This window comes from Rhineura floridana, chromosome 14 (assembly GCF_030035675.1).
Source record: "Rhineura floridana isolate rRhiFlo1 chromosome 14, rRhiFlo1.hap2, whole genome shotgun sequence".
Classification (NCBI taxonomy): Eukaryota; Metazoa; Chordata; class Lepidosauria; order Squamata; family Rhineuridae; genus Rhineura; species Rhineura floridana.
Window position 1 is genome coordinate 4,337,425 of NC_084493.1, and position 13,660 is coordinate 4,351,084.

Genomic DNA, 13,660 nt, shown 5'->3' on the forward strand with positions numbered 1-13,660 from the left:
AGCTGTCTCCCTGACTATGCTGGTTGTTTGGAACTACTTGTACTCTGAACAATTGATAACACTGAACAAACACTGAGCATCCCTGTACTCTCCAAGACGTAGAAAGGATTGCATTAACTAACATGCTTAGCTCGTAGCGAAAATGTACTTGCATGTGAAGTACTGAACATTGCCAAATTCATTAGAACACCAAATTCGCTAGAACATGATGCAGAAAGTACAAAGCACCTCTGCAGATGCCTGTGTAATACTGTCATGTCTATGTCATTCTGATGTGTTAAATCCTGATTGGTAGATGCTAAAGTCTTTGTCCTGAAATGTATAAATACCCCAGGCAACCAGTGCCATGGTGCAGTTTTCCACTCACTCAGAGGGAGGTTCACCAAGTGTACACTTGTCATCCAATAAAGGCCTACCTGTTTGCTGCAAGCCTGTGTCTTCAAAAGTTTTATTCAAGGACCCCCAGCAAAAGATCCCAATGGAGAAATACAAAATTCTCCAACAATGTCAGCAGGACTTTGAATGTCCACCCAGCTGCTGGGTACCTGCATGGCATCAAGAGCAATAGCCCCCGCCCCAGGATGGAAAGAACTCTCTGCATGTTCTATAGCTATGCTGTGGGCACCTAGCAAACTGCTTCACCAGCTGCTCCTGATTATTGCTGGATTTTGAACACTGGTGGGGAATGCTTTTGAGCCCAAGGGCAACCATTGAGGGGCCGCATGTCAGTGGTGGGCAGGGCCAGAAACAAAACTGGGTGAAGCCAGATACAAATGCGGGTGGAGCAATGGAAGTGACTCCTACCTTCATACAGCAGGCTGCATTCCACCCATGCAAAAGAATGTCCCAGGTTCAGTCTTCAGCATCTCTAGTTAAATAGAACAAGGAGCTGGTGATGGTAAAGGCCTCTCTTTGCTTGTGACCATAGTGTAGGGTTATAAGAAGGCATCACTTTCCATTCCGCCTTGCATCAAATGCAGCAGTGTTTCCTTTCCACTGCAGCTGGTTTTCCGCAAAAAAACCTACGTTACTCGTCTTGCTCTCCACTGCAGCAAAATTACACAACTTACATAGTTTATGTAATTAATTATATAAATTACATTGCCATTATGTTATTCCACCCCATTCATTTCAGTGCAAAGGAAGCACAATGCAAGTGGGGAGAAAAACACAATCAGTTCCGCATTGTTTGTGAACTGGAAGCAGCAACAACAGCAAATATGGATTGTCTTTGCTGGATTGGTTTCCATTCTGGATATGAGATGAAGAAGCGGACACTGGCAATTTCCATTCCTGTTTTTGTCATAATTCTCTGGAGAGTCACTGCCAGTCAGAGTAGACAGCGCTGGGCAAGATGGAGCAACCTGCTATAAGGCAGCTCCCAACATTCCTAACCCAGAGTGATTTAACAGTCAATCGCTGTTCCCAGGGAACTCTGGGAACTGTAGTTCTGGGAGGGGAGTAGGTGGTCTCCTAACAACTCTCAGCACCCTTAACAAACTACAGTTCCCAGGATGCTTTGGGGGAAGCCATGACTGTTTAAAGTGGTACCATAGTGCTTTAAATGTGTGATGCAGATATGGCCTCTGTCTCAGCTTCAGCCACAAATACTGCTTGCTTTACACTAAGTTTATTAGCGGAGTGGCTCCTGTGGGTGTCCCTGCCATTTGAGTTCTACCAAAGAGCAATGATGTCCCTATTATAATGCATTTTCCCCAGAGACGGTCTCCAGTAAAAGACCCTGCAAAGGCCGGGCAAAGGCCTTTGTAGATACATCAGTGCTGCTTTTGTGATCTCATGGCCTTTTCATTAATAATGTTTCATTTTGTATATTCATTGCTTCATTCTTTCTTGTTAACCACCCTGGAACTAAGACTGAATACCTAAAATAATATAACATTTGTCCCAGTTTGTACCAGTATTGGATCTGAATCAATTATGGGTGTGTTTGTATGTTGTTATTGTTGTTTTATATTGTTTTTATACAATTTTAAGGTTTTTTAAGGTGATTTTTTTGTATGCGATTTTTTTGGTCTTTTTATATATGCAATTTTTCCGTGTTTGTTTTTGTTGTCTTGTTAAATTGCCTCAAGATGCTTCATGGGAAGCGATTCATGAATGAAACAGATGAATGCTTATTTTAGTTTACTTTAGGGCAGGAGTAACCAGTGGAGCACCCTCCAGATAGTGCGGTCTGCAGCTCACATTGGCCCCAGCCAGCATGGCCACTTGCCAGGGATTATGGGAACTGTAGACCACAACATCTCTAGGGCACATTGTTGGCTGCCTCTGCTTTAGGGAATACAAGGCACTTTGTTTGTTTCTTTACGTTTTCTGTTCTAAGTGATACAGATGAGTCCAGTAATCTGTATTTTCTCTTCTGCCCGGTGATCTTTTAATGTCCTGTCAGCATTCTGTTGATCACTGAGGGCAGCTCACTGCTCCAAGAGGAAAGGGGCTGCCAGAATCTCTTAGAATCCAGCTGCAGAGAACATCATCTGCTTTTAAGGAGGTTGTGATCGCCTCTGGTCCTGAATAGTTTTGCTTTTTGCTCGAGGGTGTCTTTAAAAAAAAAAAATCTTTACTATTTGATGTGGATTTTTTAAAGAAATATCTTTTTCTTTCTTTTTTGTTTTTTTAAAGGCTTGCTGTAGAATATTTATTTCTCTCCAGAGTAGTTTTTGAGTAAGTTCTTTTCAGGAGGAACAGTTTTCTGCATGCCTATGAATTTAATATGTATGCATGTGTATTGCCTTCAAGTCGATTCTGACTTATGGTGACCCTATGAAGAGGGTTTTCATGAGGCTGAGAGGCAGCGACTGGCCCAAGGTCTCCCAGTGAGCTTCTTGGCCGTGTGGGGATTCGAACCCTGGTCTCCCAGGTCGTAGTCCGACACCTTAACAACTACACCACACTGGCTCTTCATGGATTTAATAAATCTGCTCAAATACCCTCTCTCCTGTCCAGGGGGTGGGGGAAAGAAGGTCCTGCAACAGAATAGACAAGTCAAATTCATGGTGGAAATGGATGAGTGGGTACTAACCCTGATGGCTACATTCTTCCTCCTTGGTTGGAGGCAGTGCGCTTCTAAATACCAGTTGCTGGAAACCAGAGGAAGGGAGAGTGCTCTTGTACTCAGGTCTGTTGTGAGCCATGCAGGGAGGGGGTGGATAGACAAGGGCCAAACAGAAGATGAGGACTAGGACTGGAAACCTGGGGAGGGGGCAGACAGCGGGGTGGATTCACAGGGCGCCCCAGCCCCCGTCTTTAACAGCTCAGCCAAATCAGCTCCTGACCCCCCTGTGGAAGCGCCACCTGGCACATCTGACTCTCCAACTGGACACACTGCTGCCACTGCGAGAGGTTCAACCTTGCACATCAGACATTTCCCAGCCGAGCACTGCCCAGCTTCCCATGCCCAAAGTGACAGTTAGCAGCCCCCTTCTGTCTGAGGGGGAAGCTGAGATCAAGCCACCTTCGCCTCGCACTCGGAGGCGCTTGAGGCAGGAAGTTCAACAGTCAGAGCTGAGGCGGAGTCTTCGTTTCTGCACATAATGCAAGCCTACTTAAGGGGACTGGGGGGGGGGACCCGGTTGCTGAGTCAATGTCTTAAAGTCGCAAAGTCATGCATAGTCAGCACTAGAGCAGAGCAGAGTTCCTAGAAACTGGCAAACTGCATTAGGTGTATCTATTACTTTAATAACAAGAGAAAAAGTCACAGCCGAGTCTGAGTATGAATGCCTCGACTTTGGGCAGGACAAGGTCCTGCTTTCAGGCTTCCCATAGGTATCTGGTTGGCCACTAAGACACTGGACTGGATGGGCCTCTGGCCTGTTCCAGCAGGCTCTTTTTACCATCTTACGTTAAGTAAGGCAACTGCAAACCTCTCTCTTTCTCTCTTTCCTCACAGGTGAGTGTCCTGACCACCTTGGAACGAAGGTTCAACCTCCAGAGTGCTGATGTGGGCGTGATCGCCAGCAGCTTTGAGATTGGGAACTTGGCACTTATCCTTTTTGTGAGCTACTTTGGTGCCCGGGGACACAGGCCGCGTTTGATAGGATGCGGAGGGATTGTTATGGCTCTGGGCGCTCTCCTCTCAGCACTGCCTGAATTCCTGACCCACCAGTACAAATATGAATCTGGGGAGATTCGATGGGGCGCTGAAGGGCGGGATGTATGTGTGGCGAATGGATCCGCTAGGGACGAGGGACCAGATCCGGATCTTATCTGCAGGAACAGAACTACCACTAACATGATGTATTTGCTTCTCATTGGCGCTCAAGTCCTCCTAGGGATTGGGGCGACCCCTGTACAGCCTTTAGGAGTTTCCTACATCGATGACCACGTGAGGAGGAAAGACTCTTCCCTGTATATAGGTAAGCAATGGAACATCCCAGAGGAACCTGTTCCACTGCCACTTGTCCCCTTACTCATTTTGTCCTAGCTAGTAAAGATGGATTTGGAATTCTGTCTTTGTGCTTCTGAAATCCTGTTTGGTTGGTGGGGAGGCTCTATAGAAAATCACCTGCTTCTGCCAGAGCAGGGCACCTGTGGCCCTCCAGACGTTACTGGACTTCAGCTGCCTTCATCCGTGAGTGTTGCCCACTGTGGCAGGGGCTGATGGGAGTTGGGAGTCCAAGGACATCTGGCGGGCCACAGGTTCCCCACCCCCGTGTTAGATCTTTCTCCTCTCCCCAACAAATAATGTAATTCATCCAGGGGTGTGTATGGATATCTATTCCAGGGGTCAATGTTTGGAATTTTAAGAAAGTGCTGCGGTGGGTGTCAGTCCCAAAATGGCTGCTGTGGGGGCATGGCATAGCGCAAAATGGCTGCCACATCCAAAACAGCTTTAAAAGAGAGAGGACCCCAAAATGGTGCCAGCATGCCCCCCACCAGCTGCCACATCTGTGGGGAAACAAGCACCTACATCAGCCACCACCACGCTCACTCACCAAGAGAAGCTCTTCTTACCTCTCCTCTGTTCAGAACAGAAGGGGGGTGTCCAATCCTGGCAACCAATGAAATATGGGCATGTGTGTGCTTAGCATAGGAAGAGGCTGAGCCAGAATGAACAAGGACTGAGCAGGGAGTGCAAAAAGTCTTTCATGCATTGCGGATTTTTGAGGGGATATTGACTGAGACCTTTCGTAGGCAATGTAGAAGATGTTGATGGTAGTGTCCACGAGCACCATATTGGCAGCTCCTTATCTACTCTATGTTGTTATTACCCAACCTTCACCAGGGTCACAACAATATAAAATACAATATTAAGAACAGCTTAAAACAAATCAGTGGTGGCTTATGCATGGCATTGAGAAAGTGGATAGAGAAAAGTTCTTCTCCCTCTCTCATCATACTAGAACTCGTGGACATTCAAAGAAGCTGAATGTTGGAAGATTCAGGACAGACAAAAGGAAGTACTTCTTTACTCAGCGCATAGTTAAACTATGGAATTTGCTCCCACAAGATGCAGTAATGGCCACCAGCTTGGATGGCTTTAAAAGAAGATTAGACAAATTCATGGAGGACAGGGCTATCAATGGCTACTAGCCATGATGGCTGTGCTCTGCCACCCTAGTCAGAGGCAGCATGCTTCTGAAAACCAGTTGCCGGAAGCCTCAGGAGGGGAGAGTGTTCTTGCACTCGGGTCCTGCTTGCGGGCTTCCCCCAGGCACCTGGTTGGCCACTGTGAGAACAGGATGCTGGACTAGATGGGCCACTGGCCTGATCCAGCAGGCTCTTATGTTCTTATGTTCAGCATGCTGGACAGCTCCTAGAGTGTTCAGACTAAAACCTGAAGTGGATTCCACTGATCCACGGACATGGAGCCACCAGCCATCCCTGAAACAAATATACTGTTCCAGGCAGCCATACACATTTTTTGAAGATGAAGCAACTTTGATTTGAACCTCGCCCCCAACTTTCAGAGAAAAGAGGCTGGAGGCAGATAAATGTTCCCCCTCTGCAATCTTCCTCCAGAAGTGGCCATCTTGACTCATAGAAAGGCTGACCTGGCCACAGGGTCAGCCAGTGCAGGTCAAGTTTCTTCTGAGTCCATTCTAGTAACTTCATCCAGTTGTTGGGTAGGTGGGAAAAGCTGTTGATTTAGAGGCTGGTCCTGCTGCAGTGAGTGATGGCAATGCTGCACAGGACTGATCAAGCCTTCCCAAGAGATTTTATTGAACCTCTGCCTCTTCTGTCCCTGTTGCTATGGGCCCTGTGCTTTTCTTTGATGCCAGTCCCCTCATAGTGGCCACCATGTTTTCTTAAATAGGTGTATTTTAGGAGAACGAATCTCCCTTAAAGAATATTAAGCTATGTACCAAGGGAGAGAAGTATAGAGTAGTAATCGGTTGCATCACTAGGAACAAACCCTAAACTCTTTGATTTATATTTACCTTCTGGAATTAACTGCAAGGAATTGCATTTCCCATGTTCAAATATTCCAGAGAAGCTGCGATGGTCATGGTTGTTACCTTAATGGAGGATTGACCTATCAAATGGTGTTAATGCAACATCCACATTCAGAGGCAGTGAATATCTGGTGATGAAGGGGGCAACATTGGGGGGAGGGCTGTGGTGCATCTGATCTTTTCAGGGCTCGTTGTCCAAAAAGTAAATTATTTTGTAACAAAAGGGCAACATCTTTTATTTATTTATTAAATCTATATCCTGCCCTTCCTCCCAATAGGAGCCCAGGGCGGCAAACCAAAACTCCTCATAAAAACAGACTTAAAACGTATTAAAACAAAACCTTTAAGAACATGTTAAAACAAAACATCATTAAAAACATATTTATGACTGGGAAAGAGGAAGATCTTGAAATGGGATGGATTTTGGGAATATCCATGGCAGGTAGGTGGATTGGGGTGGGGGTGGCTTGCAACAGAGAAAGAAATGTTTATGGCGAACTCATCTTGCCTCGTCTCTTTGAGTTTATTTCTTATTGGAATGGCAGAGCAGAGATAACTATGCACTTCATTCACAGCGACTGGCTTTAGAGCAAGTTGATGATCTGTTAATAATCCTTAGGGGCTGACAACTGTAATGAGGCAGTGGTAAATTAGGAAGATATTCTCCTAATGTCTTCTGTGAGCAAAATCTCCGAAGCTCCCTCAGCTTTTTTAATGGATTCTTTTTGATAGACTTCAGAGTTACCAGTTATGGCTTTCTGATCAAGACAATAAGGTTCCTTCCCCCCCTCCCCCACTATCACCTTTAATTGCCTTAATCAACATCTGGAACATAGTTTCTGCAATGTGTTTTCCATATAGGTTTTGAAGTCATGTGAGCCTGCCTTAAAATTTGAAATCCTTGGGATTTGCATGACTTGTCCTTGTGTAAAAAACAAAAATCAGAGGAACACACCCATGGTTGTCACATGAGCTTGCAATGCTCAAAGATGCCTCAGTTCAGAAGCACCAGGGAGTGGTGGAAAGAGCAGGCCTCCAGACCTGTGATGGGCATGCCACCCGGGCATTATAAGAGGTCAACTGATGGACAGGGAGCTGAGAAATGGACATGGATTACTGACACTTAGGGAGGGGTGAATTTGTCAATTTCAGTTTCTCATTTTTCTCAGTTTTCTCATTTTTCCAGTCTTAAAATCAGTTCTCCACAGTTCTACATCGGTTTGCAATTTTTTTTAAAAAAAGTCCTCCTGAAAATTCATCAGCAGTTATTGTGAATTTCTCCCAATATACACATTTTTGTAGGCAATTTTTGCCTAATGTACGCATTGTTGCAAGTAAAGTTTCAAAGCAGTGGAATGCATTTTTGTATAGTATTTTTTAATTAATAGCTCACACTAGTGCTGAAAGCCCTGAATGACTTAGGCCCCAAATATCTGAAAGAACACCTCCTTCTGTACGGACTGTCTTGAGCATTAAGATCACAAAAGGGCCCCTCTTGGTAGTCCCACCGCCCTCAGAAGCTCAGTGGGAGGGTGGCCCGGGAGAGGGCCTTCTCTGTAGCAGCCCCTAAGTCGTGTAATTCTCTCCTTATGGAGATGCTTCTGACACCTTTATTATATAGTTTTCGTCATATGCTGAAGGCACATCTCTTCACCCTGGCCTTTGACACTTGAGATGTATGGGGTTAGGACCCCTCTCTAGTTGTCTGTAGTTTAATTTAAATCCTTTTTAGTGTTGTATGTCACATTGTTGTGTCCTGCCTTGGAACCTTGTGGCGAAGGGTGGGTAGTAGTATATCATCATCTAATCATAGAATAGTAGAATTGGAAGGGACCTACAAGGCCATTGAGTCCAATCTTCTGGTCAATGCAGGATGATGATGATGAGCATCTCTGTAGATATTTTACCCCAGCATATACAATTTTTGTGCACATTATTTGCCTGGAGAAGTGCACTGCAAAATTCAGAGAAGTGCACCTTTTAAAGGATGGCTGTGTTTGGGTGTGTGTGTTGTTTTGGAAAATAAGACTTAAGTAGGTTCACTTTCAAATGCAAACTGAATCAAATTTCTCCCTCGTCCTTTCCACCCCATTGCTGCCCCCAAGCCCCCTGCAATGGATGGAGAGGGCTCCTCCCATGGAATGCCCAGTGTGCAAATTCATCGTGAGCAATTGCCGCTCAGAACCGAGTTGGAAAACAGGAAAATGAAGCCCTCCGCTGCAGATGTAACATGCGAGTGATGAACGCACACCAGTGAGAAGACCCGTTTTCTCTCCTTGAGCATTGCAAATCCAGGAAGTGGTCTACCCCACATTGATGTCTTTTGGGGGGAAATACACACTTTCTCACCATTGGCCAAAGTGAGTTGGGGAAGTGTTTACTTGGGATTTCCCCAGTCAGAGACTTCACATAAACCCAGTCTGGCTTCAGAACACAGGAAGCTGCCTTATCCTGAGTCAGACCGTTAGTCCATCTAGCTCAGTATTGTCTACACTGACTGGCAGCAGCTGTCCAGGGTTTCAGACTGGAGTCTCTCCCAGCTCTACCTGGAGATGCCAGGGGTTGAAACCAGGACCTTCTGTATGCAAAGCAGATGCTCTGCCACTGAGTTATGCCCCTTCTCATTGTCCAGCTTATGTGTTTGCTGCTGGCATACAGTCCTGCCCTTTCCTCACTTGATCCATCGTGACTGGCTGCCAGACAGGGATGCCTCTGTCAGCAAGGCCCCTGGTTGCTACGATACCTCTTGTTCCAAAACACAATTGGTGGCTTGGCAATCCCTAGATTACACTCGTTGCTATTTCTGCCTTTAACTTTCTGCTCTGTGATTTCGTCGTTGGTGAAATATCAGGAGGCCTCCAACGGAATGCCTTTGTTGGCTGGCCTTTGTGGTCCCTCTTGGTGGAACATTCTTCTTGTTGGGTGAGAGGTTCTAGCTACTGTGTGTCAAAGAGTGTCTTTCTAGGTTGGGACGATACTGAGCTGAGCAGTTTCCCCTGGTTTTGATCTGCAGGTGCATTAAGATCAAAATGTAATATTTGCACCTAAGTTGCAGATTATTAATGATGATGATGAAGCACAGTCTGAGCGAATAACATTCTCACTTCTACTAACACATCTTTCCAGGTGGAAAGAAGTATGTTGAAGGTGTTCTTAAGGCATCATTTTGTTTGTTTGTTAGCATAATTCCATTTAAATTAAATTCTCACATCTCCTACAGAGCACAGTGATTGGTCGGGTATGTAAGGGGCAAGATGATCTTTTAGGTCAGAGGTGGAGAACCTCCTCCCATTTGGCCTACCAAGCTGTTTTTCACAACCTGCTGCACTGCCCCACATCTGACATCATATAGGACAGGTGCAGGGCAGGCAGAAATGCAAGTGGATCAAGGGCAGGCAGAAATACAGCTGGATCAAGGGCAGGCAGAAATGCAGGTAGACCTGCTGCTTGTATTATTATAATTATTTCAATTTATAACCCACCCTTTTCTGTCGAAGGAGCCCAGGGTGGCAAACGTATCAACAAAATAGTGTAACAACAAGAAAAGCATTCTCAGATCAGTTTAAAAAACATTCTAAAACACAGGTACAGCTAAAAATATTCTTTCATCAGCGATCTTCAGGTTGCCGGGAACAATCCCCTTTAGCCATCAAATTGTCATCAAAGCCGATCCCTCCAGAAAGCAGGATTGAACTCCCTGCACATCAGCTGATGAGCAGAAAGTTTGATCCTGCTAGACCTGTTGAAATCCATGGACTTAAGTTAGTGGTGCCCATTGATTTCAGTAGGCCTACACTGAGTATGACTTGGTTACAAAGTTCTTGTTTTTCCTCATGGAAAATACTCAGCATTTTTTTACTCATCCCAGAGGTGAGTGGTTCAGTAAATGCTAAGGGACATCATCTCACGAAAGTATTAATATTAACCCTCAAGGAGCTGTTCCCAGAAGTCCTGTATATCCTTAACGGCAGCAGCTCTGTCCATCTTAGACTTATTTCTCATCTAACCATGGGGACAGATTCCCATAAGATTAAATTGCAAGGTCCCACAATGCAGTTGCGTTGTCAGCTCCACCACTGTAATTCACTGGTCCAGTGACAACCTGAAGCTTTTAAAAAGTATAGTCCTTCCTCCAGAGTCATCCATATTACATCCTAATTTCCATTCCTTAGTAGGCCCAGCTAAGCTTCCCCATGCCTCGCTTTGTGGTGGCAATAACCCAGGAAATTAAACGGAAATCTAAATAATGTTGTAGTGCATTTAGAGTCGTAGCTGCAATCAATCGCTTCACTTTATGTCATTTTACTAATAGCTATCTGAGGTCTGAAGAGAATGAGCCAAGGAGGAGGCAGGGAGAATATAAATGCTTGCTCGCACATCGATCAATGACCTAGTCCACATGAGATTTACTTTGTTGAAGCCAATGATAATAACCATTACTGGCTAGTTAAAATATGCTGCATCGTGCAAGCAGTGGTGTAGTGGCAAATTCAGAAGTGCAGGGTCCCTCCACAATAGTCACACCACCACCCCTCACAGCCACACCCCCTTTTCCACTTTCCCTCTTCTCCCTCGCTCTCCATGTTGTCTCCAAGTCCACACTCCACTAGAACAGACATCCTTAGGGGCCAATCAGCATGAATGGGGAGGCTGTGCGTTAGCTACTGCGAAGAGTCTTCTCAGTGGTTGGCCCACCTCCTTTCACTCTGATTGGCTCCAATCAACACAAAAGATAAGGACTCTTCTCAGTGGCTAACAGAATCCCCTTTCATGATGATTGGCTGGGACCCTGTTCCCCGCGAAAGTAAGGGGTCTATGACCCTCTGCGACTCCAGATAACCACACCCCTGTGTGCAAGGCCACTAGCTCCAGAGTGCAACAAGACCGGGACCGTAAGAAGCTTCCTTATACAGAACCAGACCTTTGGCCTACCTAGCTCAGTACTGTTGGAATTGCTTTTTAAGATGTGTTTACAGTGGTTTAAAAAAAAAATTAAAGACGTTTTGGTTTAATATGTTTTAAAGACTTTTGTGTTTTTCAGATGTTTTAAAGTGCTGTTAGTGTTTTTGTTTGCTGCCCTGGGCTCCTTCTGGGAGGAAGGGATGTAATAAATGAATGAATGAATGAATGAATGAATGAATGATTTCATTTCTAAAACAACAGCAACCAGGTCATCACAGGATTAATTCTCTGCCACTTTGTTTTTTAAATTACCTTATAAAGAGCCCTCAAGTATGCTAAAAATAGTCCAAGAATGACTTTAAATGGCTTCTTAAAGTTGTGTGCATACGAGAGAGAGAGAGAGAGAGAGAGAGAGAGAGAAGAGAGAGAGAGAGAGAGAGAGAGAGAGAACTAGGGTAGCCAATGTTGTGTCTAGAGGGATTGGGGGTGTACTCTCCGTGTTGTTGTTGAATCACTTTTCATATACTTTTCAAGACACTGTGCAATCATACAATGAAAACAACTAAAAAGTAGGTTTGAAAGTAATACAACTAAACGTGCAAGGCAAAGAACCTGGGACTTGCTGCAGGCAAAACATCTTGCTCAGTTTCATCTGCATTGACTAACAGTGGATCTCTAGGATTTCAAACAAGAGAGGTTTGGAGCTGAGTCTGAAACCTTGGACATTCAAATCAGATGCTCTGTCCTGGAGCAACAGCCTTCTCCTGATTTCCCCTTGGAAATTGTCTTGCAGCCCAATGTGCTGCAAAGCGCAGCGTGAATCAGCCGTGCTTTTTATTCTCCATGATAACTTCATGTCCAAAATGCAGCCCTTTGCCTTTCCTGTGCTCACGGCAGATCCTAAATAGAAGGCAGATTCCAGCGGTGATGATGATCCCCCTTAATTTTGCTTTAAAATGAGTGGAGCTTTCTTTGAAATTTGAAATCAGAGAGGTTTCCAGGCAAAGTTACAGAATCACAGAGAAAAAGAGCGCATTAATAGATCCTGTTTAGGAGCAGGCGTCTTATTTAGTTTTCAGATAACAGTAACAAGAAATCTGTTAGCCTTTAAAAGTGCTGCAAGACATTCTCTCCTTTGCATTTGCTGTATCAAGGTCTCACCCTTTGGAATTTGCCAGATGGCTGTTGGGTCTGGGAAGCCTAGATAACAAATGTTTTTATTGCGTATTTGCAGAAACGTTGCAGCTTGTTTATAAAGAGCTTGTTGTTGCAAACGTAGCAGCCCTGCTCACTGTCCTTTGTTTCAGAACAATGGGCTTGTTATCCATTTATTTCTCTCTCCCCCTCCCACCTGGGAGTTCTCATAGCCCTGGCGATTAATAGGATTGTGCTAAGTCTCGCCAAACCCCGGTGTATCAGCTTGGCTCGGTTCCACAGGCCTCCTAACATGCCAAACTCCTGTTGCGACCATTCCCCTGCTGCTAGGAGCCAGCTGGAAGGCCCCTGACATGGATGCCAAATCGGTATCCCTGCCAGTGATCCTAGAGCAAATCATCAGGGGTGGATGTAAACAGAGCCCAGCCTTCTCACAGGTCTCTAAGTTTTTATGATATCCCTTTATTTGACAACTTCTGATGGTGGAACACAGTATTTTGACACCCGTCTGACAGGTAATGATTTTTGATGGTGTTTGATAGCTAAAGGTTCACCTCTTGCTGGGTTTTCTTTCCATTATAAGCTTATGACTTCTAATATTTTCTGTTTAAAAAACATTCCCAGAGCTGTGATGATCACAGCATGGACGTGCATGATTAGTATTATTGTGGGGTTTTTTTTAAAAAAATTAGAAAGTAAATTCAAACAAGCCCTGTTTATGCTAGCAAATGTTATTAGTAAAATTGAGGATGTTGCAATTATACCTCAATCAAGACCACAGGGATCTTATTAGTGATTGGCTAAAGACAAGCAGCCACATAATTTAATCAGTCCAAGCATCAAAAGAATAGAAGAGTAGGCAGAGGACTCCAAAGAGCTTTATGGGCTTATGGCTGTGGGACAGTAATGAAAGAGGAACCAGGAGGATGGGAATTTGGGTGGGATGAAGAGCAACCTTTGCCAGTGGCAAAGGACTAAGTAGCTTAACCCTTTATTGGCAAAAGCCAGGGGCTTACTGGCTGTCCTGCCCGGACTCAAAGAACTCAGACTCACTGAAGTAAGAGAACGTTTCAGTGCTCTTCATGAACCTACTTATGACGTACTCAGAACTCAGCATCTCTCTAGATCTAACTAGGCACAACTTTGCTGCACTAAGACGTTGACTCAGCAACTACTCCCCCCCCCCG

General features: G+C 44.9%; 1 protein-coding gene across 1 annotated transcript in view; it reads left to right on the top strand.

Moving 5' to 3' along the window:
• Positions 1-13,660, top strand: part of SLCO3A1 (solute carrier organic anion transporter family member 3A1) — an 83,819-nt gene that overhangs the window by 14,518 nt on the left and 55,641 nt on the right. Inside the window, exon 2 of the mRNA XM_061595582.1 lies at positions 3,911-4,376. Coding sequence (XP_061451566.1) covers positions 3,911-4,376 — 466 coding nt within the window. The remainder of the gene's footprint in view (positions 1-3,910; positions 4,377-13,660) is intronic.